The sequence below is a fragment of the Amblyomma mixtum genome, chromosome 6 (assembly GCF_055824585.1).
Source record: "Amblyomma mixtum isolate Tamu chromosome 6, ASM5582458v1, whole genome shotgun sequence".
Lineage (NCBI taxonomy): Eukaryota > Metazoa > Arthropoda > Arachnida > Ixodida > Ixodidae > Amblyomma > Amblyomma mixtum.
In genome coordinates this window covers 14,466,786-14,482,007 of record NC_143017.1, presented here as the reverse complement: position 1 = coordinate 14,482,007, position 15,222 = coordinate 14,466,786, and the positions used below count along the sequence as shown (strand labels likewise).

General features: G+C 48.5%; 1 protein-coding gene across 11 annotated transcripts in view; it reads right to left on the bottom strand.

Annotated features, from left to right (window-relative positions):
- lili (LMBR1-like protein lilipod) overlaps positions 1 to 15,222 on the bottom strand; it is a 190,316-nt gene that overhangs the window by 15,630 nt on the left and 159,464 nt on the right. For 7 of the 11 annotated variants that reach the window (XM_089547559.1, XM_089547567.1, XM_089547558.1 and 4 more), the window contains one exon: positions 11,119 to 11,192. In XM_089547559.1, the coding sequence (XP_089403685.1) occupies positions 11,119 to 11,192 (74 nt within the window). Of the gene's footprint in view, positions 1 to 13; positions 8,529 to 11,118; positions 11,193 to 15,222 lie in introns of those variants that run through there. The other 4 variants (XM_089547565.1, XM_089547561.1, XM_089547566.1 and 1 more) reach the window with 1 other exon arrangement.

Sequence of the window (15,222 nt, the reverse complement as noted above, 5' to 3'; positions counted from 1 at the left end):
GCACCGCAGCTCAGGAAAACATCATCGCTCACTGAGGAACTTGCACATGCTGTACGAAATGGCAATACAGCAGCCTGTGCAGCATAGGCACAATGAATTGAACCAAAACTCAAGAGCACGTAGCAATGCATATTGCAACTGGCACGCAGAAAAAGACGCACCTGTCCTGTCTATCCGAGTCAGGCTTTGTCTAGCCAAGCATCGTCCAAACAGGTCGCTAACATGTCCTGTTGAGCATACCCCCATGCACCCTTCAGTACTTGTTGGGGAACGAATGAATGAATGAATGAATGAATGAAAACTTTAATGCCAGCTATTTGGCACTTTTCATGGGTGTCCTCCTCAACTGTTCCACGTGGCTGGCAGTTCAAGTCTGTTGACAACTTCTTGCCCTCCTGCTATGGCCTTAGACTGCACGTCCTGGTCGGGGCTTGAGAGAACAGCTTCTCATGCTTCACCTGAGGGAGCTAGAACCAGGTCTGCTGGGGGCAGATCTTCCTCGTAATCCCAAGTTATGTGATCCAGTAATGCTGGCTCACCACACAGCTGGCAGTAAGATTTATCGGATCAGGAAAAACATTCGCATACACTCAAGGATTTGGCTGCAACCGCGTTTGCAGTCACCTTCAAGTGGTGGCTTGATCTTGGCTGAGCGACGAACGTGGAGAAGCCAGACTTGCCCTAAGACCGCTGTGATCACTCGTAATGGCCTGGTAGGTGTCCAGCATTTCACTTTGCAAGACGTGTCGGAGTCCTCCTCACCAGCTCGGCTGACAAAGCCGCTCCGTTTCCAGGGACATGAGCTGGGACCCAAACCAGGTCAATTATCTGCCGGCCTTTTGGCACCGTGCTGAGAATTGTGTACTCTGTGGCTGAGGTTCACCCCTGCACAAAGTTGTGGAGGGCCACCGTGGAATTGCTAAGAATGGTGCTGGTGCCTTCCTGAGCGATCCCTAGAGCTATAGCGGCCTCTTCAGCCACCTCAACTCTGCTCGTAGCTATTGTGGGGACATGTCCCTCTTGTCCCCTTTTGTTTGCTTCCCCGTGACGCATCCTCCCTAGTTAGCTACCTTAATAAGAGAGGGCGCCGGCGTTGCTGCGCCATGCACGGAGCAATTGCTGCACGCGCGCAGGCTGGGAAACTCGGCGGGCGTTGATGTTCCTGCACTCCACTCCCTTAGCGTGGGCGAACATTCCCTCGTAACCGTGCTGGTGAGCCGGACGACCTCAATTCCTTAGCGCATTTTTTTGCTAGGTGGCGTTATTGTTGTAGCAATAGATGCCCGTTTGTGTCGGCCAGTGCGTCGTTCCTTTGTTCCCTCAGAGCAAGGCCAGCCATGGCCGGCGTGCACTCGGTAACATAAGCAATCATGGGGTGGGGTCCGCCAGTACTGAACCGTCTCAGCCGCAATTAACAGCAGAGAATGTATTCTTCCCCCCGATTACAACCCCACATCTGGCAGCCCAACATGGGGCCTGCTCTTGGAACATTGGACGACTGTCTGTCCGGTTCGAGGAACGCTCTTTGTCCACACTTGACAAGTCCGGATTTGACCGACAAGGCCTAGCATGAATTTTTATCGCTAGGACCTGCGGCACGCTTTACTGAGAGTGAGGTATGCAGGGCTGCAGCAGCATCCGTGGTCTAGGGCCACGGGTGCCGCTGCGACCTTGCTGGTATTGCAGCTCGGCACTGGGTGCTACGATACCGTCCGATACGGTGGGCGGTGACCGCTCAAAAGCTGCTTTGAGCAGTGAGTGGGGTAGGACCACACCACAGGGCTGATGCGTCGTCACGGCTGCGTGCATATAACCCTTCTCGGGTCTTTCTTTTCTTCACGGTCATTGTCACAGCGGTAGTTAGGGCTAAGGCTTTTTGGAGCTGCGTGCACCACGTCAGAGGAGACAAGACCACCGGACCGAGGTGCTCAGAGGGGATGCACTTTGCTGCCCGCTCGCTTTCATGGCTTCGCACAAACTGAGCAGTCTCGTTAAAACTCAAGAAAGGGCTTAGTTTACTCGAACTTTGCGTATGCCAGCTAGCGAGTTAAGCATTGTGGCACGAGGCCCTTGCCGACGCTGTTTCCCCTCCTGTGTCCAAAGTTAAAGGCATGCAGAGCGCGTTTCGGCAATCTTGCAGATCCGGTGCACATTGTCTCGCTGCTGCGACGAAGCTGACTGTATTCTGTTTGGCGCATCCCTCTGGGGCAGCCGTGTGAGACCAGTCAGCGGCCACCTCCAGCTGCTGCTATCCTGGCTACAACTGCAGCATCCTGGCCTGCAGTTTTCAACCGGCCTTCTCTTCGTGGGCCTACGAACACTCCGTCTACGGGCCGTGCGAGTCGTCCCAGCGGAGACCTTCACGCCGCCTTCGGAATACAAGTCTGCGTGGACGCTATCGGCGTGACCCCCGCTGCAAGACCCGCCTCAAGGACATGAAGACCAGGAGACTCCTCCATAGCATGTAACTTGCAGGCGTGTGGGTCTGGGGATGTGAGGACGCGCCCCCTCATCCCCTTTGGTTTGCTTCCACACGATGCACCCTCCCTAGTTAGCTGCCTTAACCCATTAGCGCCCAGCATACTTTTAAAAGTACAGTTAAATTTTTAATGATTTCAACACGAAAGATTGAATTTTTCTTTTCAAGTAGGTCATGCTTTTGTCACCAGGGGATCGGCTGACGCCCCTCAACTAAGAAGGCGCGTTTCCTCCTCTTAGTTTGTCATCTTTCCATGGTGAAATTTCACGACGTTTGTTTGCCATGAACTACACCGTTAGTTATTGCATTATAATTTTCTTGCAGCCACGTTTATGTACATATTACGCTAGTTTCAAGTACAGAGCAGCACAAAAGAAGAAAGTAAACAATGGATGCTTTGAATGTCCCGCGTCTCTGGCTTTCTTTGTGCTATGACGAATTATATGCTGCTGTACTTTCCATAGTACGCTCGGTCTTCTTGTGTGCACAACGGCGCCTATTTATTCCAGGGCATAGATCTCACGGTTCCTTGCAAATAATTGAAAAAAAAAACAACAACATTTTTTTCTGCTCAGCGAGGCCTCAGAGACTGCTGTACTTGTTGCTAGCTATCCCGAATATGAGGATGGTGTGATTTTAATTGATTATAATGAAGGTTTATTATAAGAACTGGATGTTCGGCAGAGCAGATGGTTACTGTTATGAATTTCACACCTCCTGCGGAAAGTCCTTGAGTTCGGAAAAGAAGCGTTTGCAAGCACGCGTTGTCCTGTCATTGTTGGAGGTGATTTCAATGCTTAGTGACCATTTCATCATTTTTGGCAACTTTTTTGCCACTCAAGACATTCTGATAAAGCTCTGCCGGGAGGAATTTCGGGCTACACGAACCGTTCGCCAAAACGGGTTCAGGAAGTGTTAACTCGGCCCAAAGAAAGCAACGGAATAGAAGCAGCCAGGTAAAATTGGTTCTTGAATCAATAGTGTAGGTTACGTGCTTTTAATGAAGTCTAAGGACAACAATGTAGTCAGTATGGCCTGCAACTATAAAAGTATTGAGCCTACATGTTTTGTAAAGCAGTGGTTGCCTAGAGTGCACAAAAAACTGGACTTTTGTAAGCCAAAACTTTTTTCCTTTTACAAGAGTGGTATGGCAGGCGTCGACCTTTCGGATCAAGCCGACAACTGCTGCTACATCGGCATCAAGGACAAAAAGTGGGAGTGGCTGTTGACACGAAAGCTCCACTTTGCATTTGTGAACGCCTGAACAATCTACCAAGTTGCTAGAGACGAGCCTGCTGACTATTTTTGCTTTGGTAAGAACGTTACTCATCATTACCTACGCCTTTACGTGAAGCAACCAGAGGTTCGCAGACGCTCTGGCCCAACCGTATATGATGCTTCGTTTTGAAAAGGAGAAAGATTCCTGCGTAAATTAGAGTAACTGCACTGCCAGTATAGCCAGAAAAGATTCATGAGGGCCTGCAAAAAGTGTTATATCACCCTGCGTAAGAATCGCAGACACATTAACAAAATTCATGCCACCAAGTAGGAGTAGAGTGCAGTAGCCACGTGTGCTATGGGGAAGACCCAGCGTACTATAAAAAGTACACCTGTGCATCTTCGGAACGAATGAAGAAATCGTAACGAAATTTAGGTTATCTGTTCTTCTTCATAAGAGAGCATTATGTGCTAAAGAGGAAGAAAATCCCCCAGTTAGATTTTTCTTGGGCTCTAATGGGTTAACAACCAAGAGAGGGTGCCGGCGTCGCAGCGCCACGGACAGCGTGATTGCCGAGTACGTGCGGGGGAGACGACTCTCTCTTCAGCTGGGGAACTCGGCGGGCACTGACGTTCCAGCGCGACGCTCCAATTTTAGCCAGCGGGGGGGGGGGGGGGGGCTTGGGGGAGAACATTCTCATCCTGCCGTGCAGTTTTTCCCCTGCCCTAGCATGGACGAACATTCGCTCGTAACCATGCTGGTCAGTCAGATGACCTCGATTCCTCAGCGTATTTTGTTGCTAGCTGGCGTTATTATTGTTATAGCAATAAATGCCAGTTTGTGTCAGCCAGAGCATCATTCTTTTGTTCCCCTCCGATCAAGGCCCGCCGCGGTCGGTGTACGCTCGGTAGTGTACGCAAACAAGAGGTGGGGTCCAGCAGCTTTGAGTAATGTCAGCCGTGGTTAAGCGGGAAAAACATATTTATCCCCCTATTACAACCCTGCACTACTGAAGCAGCTAACTTGCGGGAAATGCTCACCGCAAAGGTGTTTTCTTTTGGCAGTCGATATTCCGCCGCATCCGTCCCCCGAGCATTTTCTCCAAGCACCTACCCGTTGGGGAGCAATTTGGGTTGGGTGGTGCACAGTATTAATGTGGCCAGGAAACAGTCCAGCTACCAATTTTCAGCCCACATGAGGGAAACAAAAAGGACAACAAAGCCAGTGGCTAAGTTCAGCGGGAAGCAACCACATCAGCTAGCCCCCCCGTGTCCCAGCACTGATGCATGTCTTCTTCTCTCTGCATTTGTGGTGTTGTCGAGGGCAACCTCACTCAACACAACGCACAGCCACAGGTGGCTATGGTGCAACCTATTCCCAAGACTGCTAGAACGCTCTCGCAGCTCATCACATCAATCTAAACAAAGAAATAGGGCATCTTGCACACTGAATTCAAATGCTTATGAGCAAATTTCTGCACCTTGAGCTTGGTGTATGATAGCCTGCGATGCTTATGTGCCAGTAAACCCAAAACAACGCTTATGAGCAAATTGTGCTTCTGATTCGTCAGCATTAGAACACCCATCACCGCAAAAAGTGTCTGACAAGTGAAGCCTCGGTTGGTAAAGTGGCGAGAGGCGTAGTGTGTCACTCGGCAAGTGCTTTGTCCCGTTGCATCAACTTTTCCTTCTGGCCCACCTTTGTTGTGTCACAGGCTGAAGAAAGCAACCTGCAAGACATTTTGCTGACCATTTCCCCCAGTCTGCATGCTTTCTTCTGACTTGGGTGCCTGGTCGACTTTCCTATCAGCGCTGCGCTCTTTGGAAATTCTGCCATGCCCTTTCCCAGTGGCCAAAACCAGTGCGACACCACCCAGATAGACCTGCATTATGTGGCTGGTTAATTATAAATAAAAATGCTGCTAAGTGCACCGTGTGACTGCCAACAATACCACTTCAGTTCCGTTCTTGCAAAGGAACACCAAGCCTTGTAAAGAATCCTTCGTGAGATGTCAAGTTTATTAACAGGTGTCTAGCCAGCTACTCTTTTTAGTGTGGATTATGGTGATGGACGGCATACAACAACCATTGATAGCCAAAAAGCTACTTGCTGGAACAGTAAATGCCCCATTATTAGCCCATTTTCTCTGACTGGCTTAGAGCGCTTATTCTTTTCCTGAAGGACGTCCAGCTTGAAGCTGTTACTTATGAAGCAACCGCCGTCTTTTCCATTCCTTTCTTTCAAACAAACACAAAAGACAAACTCAAGCTGGCCTGGATGAATGGAGTACTACAGTGCCCTAAGACATACGCTTCTTAAAACTCAATACAGAGCCTTTACACGCTAGAAATGAAACAGGTAGGAACCCTGAAGATAGGCTACACCACCACCATCATTGTCAGCCTGACTACACCCATTGCAGGACAAAGGCCTCTCCCATGTCTCTCCAATTAACCCTGTGCCAGCTGCGGCCACCTTATCACCACAAGCTTCTTAATCTCATCCGCCCACCTAACTTTCTGCCACCCCCTGCTATGCTTGCCCTCTTAAGGACCAGCGGTCGTCGTGCCTTCGCATTACATGCCCTGCCCAGGCCCACTTCTTCCTCTTGATTTCGACCAGGATTTGATTTCGACCCACGTCTGTCCCTGACCCACGCTGCCCTCTTCCCGTCTCTTAATGGTACACCTATCATTTTCATCTTCACAGTTAACTGCATTGTCCTCGCCACCATTCACCTCTAAACAGTGACCAAGGTGTCCTTTTCAATCTTGATGTCACGAGTTCGAGTCAAATGCAAAAAAAAGACTTTGCAGCGAGAAGGACCTTTAGAATAGACTACGAGGAACAAAAACTGAACTGAGTTGCCGTCAATGTCCCTTGAATAAAAGCAGCTACCTTCTTCACCTTCCGAGCGTCTGATGTCTGCAGCGAGGATGCAGAACTGAAAGTTAATTCAGCTCACAGCTGGCTTCTTCTGCGGAAAATACTTTTGAATGTAGCCTCGTTGCTTAATAAGCATCGCTTCGGACAGTGGCAGCCAGCCCAGAACAAGCTCGCATACACAGAGCTCGCTTTGTGAACAATGAGAAAAAGGAAGATAAAATCAAGCAGGGCGGATAAGATGCATACCTTCTACGTACGCAGGCACAAAGGATGTCGTATTAATGTGCACAAACCACCTGCTCGACACTCGCAATACCATCGCAAGTCATTGCGGACAATCGTATTAACTTCAGTTGGTCCTTTTCCCTGACTTAACCAACTTTTCGACACTGTCTCTGACAATAGGGGATATTCAAAATTCCGCAAGTGTGCTTCCCCGCATAACAATGTTGCCCCCAACAAGATGGCGGACCATGCGTCTCCAGCTTAAACAAAGCAAGAAAGACTGGTTTTTTGTTTGATTCTTCCAAAATACGTTTCTTACATTCTATCCACACCTTTAGCGCCTGTCCTGAAGCCCATGTGGTTCCTTTATAGCGAAGTCGGCCATCTTGTTAGGGGCAACATTGTTATGCGAGAAAGCGCACTTGCGGAATTTTGAATATCCCCTATTCCTTGATTTCTCCACGTGCATGAAATTTCCCCGACAATGTCAGGTTTCCCAGGAAGCAAGACACCCTAATTAAGTTGAACATGCATACCGTGGGGTTTTAAATGGGGGGATAAATACGCATGCTCGCCCTGCTTAACCATGGCAGACACAGTTCAGAAACACCAGACCTCACCGTGCAACTGCGTACGCTGCCGAGCGCACGCCAACACCGACACTGAGGGAAACAAAGGAACGACTGGCTGACACAAAAAAGGCATTTGTTAAAAATAACAATGCTAGCTAGGTACAACATACGCTAAGGAATCGAGGATGTCCGACTCACCAGCAAGGTTACGAGTGAATGTCCACCCATGCTAGGGCAGGGGAGAAGCTCTGAGGCCGGGAGTTTGAGGGGAAAATGTTCCCCCATGAGAAAGAGCGGTCTCTCCTGCGTGCGCGCAGAAATCATGCCGATGCCGTCTGTGGTGCTCGTGTCACGGCGACACCGGCACCCTCCCTTCTTGGTAAGCAGAAAGGACACCGTGGAGAAGCAAACCAAAGGGGACAGAGCAAGTCCACACAGCACAAATGTAAAACTGAACGACTCTCGAAGCTGAGTGACAAGTCATTTCGACCACTGGTCTTGTAGAGAAAAGTGGTATGCATTTGTGCCACTTCGTAACAAGAACTCAAATTTGGCACGTATTCATGCCGCTGAACTTTCTGAGGTGCACAAAATTTTGCATTACAACTGAGAAAGGCTCAAGAACAGCTATGAACAGTTCACTGGTGGAATGGCTTGGCATTTTCCACACACATACGGATCTGCTTTTGCGACACAGAGCAGCTTCACTGGGGGTTGCAGATCACTTGGGATGCACCCAGAGACGGCAGGAGGAGTGAGAAATGCATGCTGAAATCACTGACAAGCGAATATATTTTTCCACGGCCTTCTTCCACTCATTGCTTCAGCTTTGAAATGCAGGCGATTTGCAGACACCTGAACAATGGCTCGTCATTTTCTGTATCTCTTCAACATTTACAAACTTGCCTCTGCTCCAGTGTGAGTATCCAGATGTGAAGGGTTCATTCACAGTCATCAAGACGAGAAAGCCCAGGCAGGCTTCAAGTTCTTCTTTCGCACTATCGCGCCATCCTTGCTGCTGCCTAACACTTCCCCAGCAAAGCACACGCAGGAAGCTTCCTTGGCGGCCATCAGAGCTTCCAGACAGCGCCACCAATCCCATGCTTGTGGCATTTCGACGATGTGAACGGCCAGTTCCCTGATCCAGCTGTCATTACCAAGAGCAGCAATCAAGGCTACCACACCTGCTGACCAGCATTGCGCCACAGAGGTTGGCACTGCGAGGCAGTTGCTTAGGAGTAGGCCGCCCAAACAAAATCTTACCTGATAACAGGGTTATCAAAATTGCTACATCAAGGGGGCATGAGGGTCTTGAAAACTTTTTTTTTATTTGTTAACATATCTTCCTGAAACTTAGCACATGGGTGTATCATTGAATGCTGACTTCAAATACGCATTCAGATTTCAAATATCTCAGCTGGAAGGAAATATATGGCGAAATAAAATATCCTAATTAGGTCATTTCTTACGGGCCTTTTTAGTAATTTATCAGTTAAATAAACATTTTTAAAGAATAACGAGACATTTGCAAAGGCCCAAAGCACATCCTAAAGCTAACAGAATGTCTACAAACTAATTTTGTTGATCATAAATAAACAACAAAGTTGAAAAAAAATAACGTGGCGGTAATTAGCCCACACTTCGCCTAATTGCTCCTATATCATGTTTAAAGGAAAAAAGAAAGCTTTAGCATGTGCTTTGGGCCTTTGCAAATGTATACTTATTCTTAAAAAATCATTCTTTAACTGATAAATTACTATAAAGGCCCGTAAGAAATTGCCTAATTTGAAAGTTATTTCGCGATAAATTTTCTTCCGGGTGAGATATTTGAAATCTAAATGCATATTTGAAATCAGCATTCTATGATACATCTGCGTGCTAAGTTTCAACAAGTTATGTCGAAAAATAAAAAACGAGTTTTCAAGACCCTCATCCCACAAAGTTTTTGTCTACAATAAGAACTGAGAATGACTTGTCCGACAAACCAGCAAATTCAGGTGCTCATCATTAATCAGGAATTGATGTCACGTCTTGGCCATGCCGAATTGCACACATACGCTTGGAAAAACACACACAGACCACCAAGGATGCCCATTAGCAAAAAGATAAAAGCACACTGGGTGGTCTGACAGAGGAGCGTGCAAAACATTGGGCGCACATGTGCACGGTCTTCCAGCACTTACAGCGTGGCACACAGGTGTCCTACGAAGGGCTAAATGAGTCAAAGGTGCCAAATTTCATGTTATCTTTCTTGAAATGAATACAATAAGCTTATGCACACAAAATAGTTTATATATTTTTTTATCCATGTTTCAGTCTCACGGTAGCTGTGATATTTAGATCGTGTGAGGCTTAAAAATATTACCATATACCTGCTGCTTCTTTAATTCAACAGCCTGCCCCAAAAGCAGGAATGACAATGAATTACCGTATTTACTCGAATGTAAGCCAAGCATTTTTTTACTGAAAATAGTACTGAAAAAGTTCTCCTTGTGTTATATAATCTAATATTATGCAGAGACAAAGGTACAAGATCCCGTATTTACTCGCATATTGGTTGATGCGTTGACCATCTATGCCCCCAAGTTAGGAAACAGAAAAAGCAACAAAAAAGCCGCACTGGTTGATTGATGGGAGCTCCGGGCCGCAAATATTTAACTCTGGCGAGTAGTCTTTTTGGCCAGATCGAACTCTCGTGCTCCCGCACTATTTTGCAAGACGAAGACTACTTTACATGCTGCGAAGAACGGTCACTGATATCTGGGAGGCATGACTCACCACGTGGCCGAGCGATTGGGAAAAGTTCTGTCTAAGTCTAAAGCACATTGCTGACACGGTGACAGCACGGTGGGAGTTTGTGCTTAGCTTTACATCAGTTTTATCTGATAGTCTTTTCCATGGCTCTTTTGAAAAAGGAGCACGTGGCACCTTCGTGCAATAAAGGTGGTAGCAACTGCCACGTTGTGTTCAGGCTCAACAACAGCCTTCTTATCAAGATAAGCCATTTGTTGAGGTACAGCCTTTGTCAAAAGTTTGGAGCCCAGGGGGTTTGCTTCTGAGCCTCACTGTGTGGTTCGTGATGCATCTCCAGCGCTCCAAATTTCCTCTGGGTAAGAAGATTTCTGGTTCTGCCTCCTTCAATGGGTAGGACTTCCCAGAATGCTTCAGGAGTTCCACTGCAAGGCTAAGAAGTAAACCCCCTGGGCTCTAAACTTTTGACAAAGACTGTACTTTTGTTCGCAAACTTCAACACAACTTTACATGTACTATGGCCTCATTGTCCACGTTTCATTCGTGCACTTTTTTTTCCTTCGCCGCGTCTCCAATGTCACACCTGGCATTACTATTGTGTGCTTTTTTTTTTGTTCATTTCGTGCCCATAAAATCGACCCCTGCATTACAATCATGGTGGCATTACATTTGGGTAAGCACAGTGGCAAGCAACTAAAGTGTTGCCATCTTTTCAAGCCTCACACGAAATACTTGACAACGGAGCCCCTTTTCGGATGCTGAAACGAAATCAACACGAGAAAAAACCTAGTTATGAATGATTTACAAGACGTACATGAACATCACCTAATGGTTTATGTTTGTGCAAGTCTTGTACATCATTACAAAGAAAGCATACACCACCAAAACAAGGGCAACACTCGAGCTGAGGCAGCGCAACACGTCCCGTACACCCAAACGTGCTGCAAAAGGGATCCCCTCAACAGAACCACAGCGGGGCAGGATACAGGATGAGGACAATCTCCAGTGATGAGCCCACCACACCCAGGGCCGACAGGGAGCTGATGCCCAGAGAGAATTGCTGCGACAGAAGAACACACATAATAAGAGCAACCCCAGATGGACCCCAGTTCACCCCCAGGATGGGTGAATGGGGTTCATCATTCATCACACTGGAAAGTCACAGACACCAGGTGACCAGCTCTGGTAGATCTGTTATCGCAATCAGTTTTGCAACATCCGCCACTCATCAGCCTGAATATTGCCACGTATCATTGTAGCGTCCATTCGTTCGTGCAAGGCCGTCGAAAAGGGGTGTTATCATTTTTGTTCGAGACGCGAGAAGCGACCGGTCTAATCTCAATTGTTCACAGCCATGAACAGCTGCGTGTACATTTTTCCAGATCTCTGTAGATGATCTCGACCTGTTATCTCGAGGTTTCCTTGGCAGCTTTAAATTGAACGATGCCACGAGCAGCGGGCATTCGTAGTTCGACGACTGATGAGCACACTTGTTGCTTACGCCGCCGCCGAGTGATTCAGTTCTTTTGTGGGCGCGAGTCAGCCCAAATAAAGAGCTTCGTTTGCAAGCCTTGTTGCGGTATTCCTGACCACTGGACTGCCGTCACTACAACGTGACAATATGATCGCAGTCCTGGACTGAGGACCCCGCCCAGGAGGACTGGTCACCATCACCCACGTGTACTCCTCCTCACAAGTTGTCTGCAGCACTGTGACGGCTACGGTCATCTCAGCCAATAAGAATGGCGCGCACTGCAAAACGCGTTCCGCGACTGGTGGCTCCGTCCCACAGGAGACTCAGCCGACTCTGTGACTGCCACGTGTGCGCGCACCACTGCGCAGCAAGCCTGCACAGTGCTGTGTTTGTGCAGACTTTCTCTGCTGGATTTGGAAACATTCCACCCTGCACTACCTTTTCATGCACTGTTTAAAAAGGAGTCGCAACACTGCTCCATTATTTGAGGTTGTCTTCCTTGGCCCTGATTGGACGAAAGAGCTATAACACAGTGCTGCAAACAACTGTGCACCCAAAAGCGGAAATTAAATCCCCCACATCCCTCGCTGGGTTGGCTGGTGTGCTACATTTTATGGTGCACAAGCAGCTGAGGCCATTACGTGCCAAGCACAGGACTGGAAATATTACAACTCGTATATGACATTTCCCTCTTTTAGGAGCATAAGGCTACTACTACATTCTCTCCTAACAGCAAGTTTGGGTGGAAAGTGTGTCGCAAAAAACTGTGAAATGCCAATTCTTTAGTTTCTTAGATGCACTTTTTTGGACTGTCATTTTTCTGACAAGTTCACTCCCACCCAGCTTCAAGTGATCCTTGCACGGAATAGCATGCATATACTAAAATGTAACAGTTTTTTTTTACCGAAAGTCACCCCCCCGTCTCATAATATTCCCAATAAAACCAAATGGAGACAAAAGCACACTGTGCCATATTTACTTGCACACTGAAGGAAAAAGGAAACACAGAATGCTGCACTGGTAGACCAACGGAAGCTCTGAGCCACAAATGCTGACCAAAACATAATGGCGCAGTGAACTTTTTGCCAGGGACGGTGCACTCGCATAATGAGCGTGGATTCGACACATAGTCTCTAGGAAATGTGATAGTGCGACTTGAAGACATTGTAAAGACCTTTATCTCATTCTCTGAAACTTCGGCAGACTCCCGTAACGCCACCGATGCCACACGCTAATGGCAGTAATCTGCATGGAAAGCACAGCATTGCTACTGCATCCTGAAAGGCACTCTCACAGCTTTCCCTGGTACTGACACACTTCTCAGCGACACTGAACTCTCGCAATTTTTATTGTGCAAGACAACAATTCGTTTCAATGTTGCCGAGAACGACCACCAACAACATTTGGGAGGCATGTCTTGCCGCTCGGTTGGCACCGGAATTACGCGAGCAACTGTGCGGCAGCGACATGCTACTCGTGCTCTTTTGTTGTTGCTATGTCTAGATCCGGATCATGAGAGGGAAATAACTAGAAGAATAAGAATGGGGTGGAGCGCATATGGCAGGTTCTCCCAGACCATGAATGGCAGTTTACCAATATCCCTCGAGAGAAAACTGTACAACAGCTGTATCTTACCGCTACTCAACTATGGGGCAGAAATGTGGAGGCTAACAAAGAGGGTTCAGCTTAAGTTAAGGACAACGCAGTGAGCTACGGAAAGGAAAATGATAGGTGTAACGTTAAGAGATCAGAAGAGGGCGGAGTGGGTGAGGAAACAAACGCAGGTTAATGACATCCTAGTTGAAATCAAGAGGAAGAAGTGGGCCTGGGCAGGGCATGTAATGCGAAGGCAAGATAACCGCTGGTCCTTAAGGGTAACGGAGTGGATTCCAAGAAAAGGCAAACGTAGCAGGGAACGGCAGAAAGTTAGGTGGGCGGATGAGATTAAGAAGTTTGCGGGGATACAGTGGCGGCAACTGACAAAGGACAGGGTTAATTGGAGAGACATGGGAGAGGCCTTTGCCCTGCAGTGGGTGTAGTCAGGCTGATGATGATGATGATGATGTCTTATTAGTTTTCGCTGCTTTTGAGCATGAACTGTTGTAGTGCCATGCGCTATGGCATTCCAAAAGCAAAAGCAACGGAGATGTGCCGACAACACTGGAGCACGACGCATTGTCTCAATTGCAGTTGCTCGTTGCGGTCGTTCACGCTACTCTTACGTCAGTTCGTGCTTCATCGAAGTGAAACTTTTCTGCCAAATTTCGCAACTCAGCACAAGCTAACAGATAGTCGGCCTAGCGAGTTCGTCATATCAAGGTCAACCATTGCTACACGTTCGTTACATGGAGGTCTCAAATACACTCGCTTCAATGGGCACAGCGCTTGGGAATTAAAAAAGTTCATTATATCAAGGAATTCGCTATATGGAGGTTCGTTACATCCAGGTTTAACTGTATTGTCAAATACTTTTTCTTAGCATTTTTAGTTTTCTGCTGTGGGATATACAGATGTCCCTCGCCGCCTCGCGCTGAGTCACGCGACGAAGCGCCCGCCGCCGGGCATGGGGAGAGGGGGGCACGTGGCCACTCTCCTCACCCTCAGCTCGGACGTAACGTCACGCCTACGCTCTGGCGTCTTAGGAACGACCCCTCTTGGTTGCTCAAGGGGGTGCAATGTCGTAGGGGTTTAAGGAGAGCTCACGCGGGAACAAATGCTGTCTAGTCTCTCCTCTTGCCGCGGTGACTGCCCGACTGCCCTGCCGACCCCCGTCCTGCCCGCGCCCTCCCGGATTATCCAACGCCAGTCGACGACGACTTGGTAAGCTGCTGAACCATCTATTATCGGATAGAACATTCTTCCGCAGTGTGCTTTGCCTTGCGCTAGGTAAATAAACGGTTTCCTAGCGTACTCTGTTCATTGCCTACTTCGTCCGAACCCGCCGTGGCTGTGACTTTGCTCCACGGGTTGGGGACACGAGAACGCCCGCGCATAGCTGGCACCGAAGCGCGCCTTCCCGGCCGGCTGCACGCGAGTGACCCCATATCTTGGCGCCCAACGTGGGGCGAACTAGGCATTGAGCAGTGTACTTTGTTGGAGCGAACGACTGTCGACGCGCTAACAAAGGATGGCAGCTGATAGGCCTGACTTCCAGTCTTTGTTCATGCTGTCAGAGCTAGCGGCACAGAGCCAGGGCCAGGCGTAAATCTTGAGTGTTCCACGCGGAATAGCCGAGTTGCATTCCCGGGCGCGTCGGCAGGACTTAGGCCTGGTACGGAGGGCACCACATCGGGCACCTCGCTGCTCCGTGGTGCGAACAATGGGGCGCCTAGGCCTCATTGTTCGACGCCATCAGCGGCTGCGCCCAACTCCGGGGGCGTTAGTCCGCAGTCATCCGAGGTGCTCTTGCAGAACGCGATGCAAGTTGTGCAGAGCTTAGCGGGTATGTTGCAAAACAATTTGCAAGCCCCGGCCCAGGCACCCCGTCTTAGGATAGACGTACCTACCTACACGGGGTACCATGACAGAACAGGGGCTAATGAGTACCTCGACCGTCTGCTGCATTATCAGCAAGCGACAGGAATTGCAGACGCCGAACTGCTCGCGCGTGTTGTGC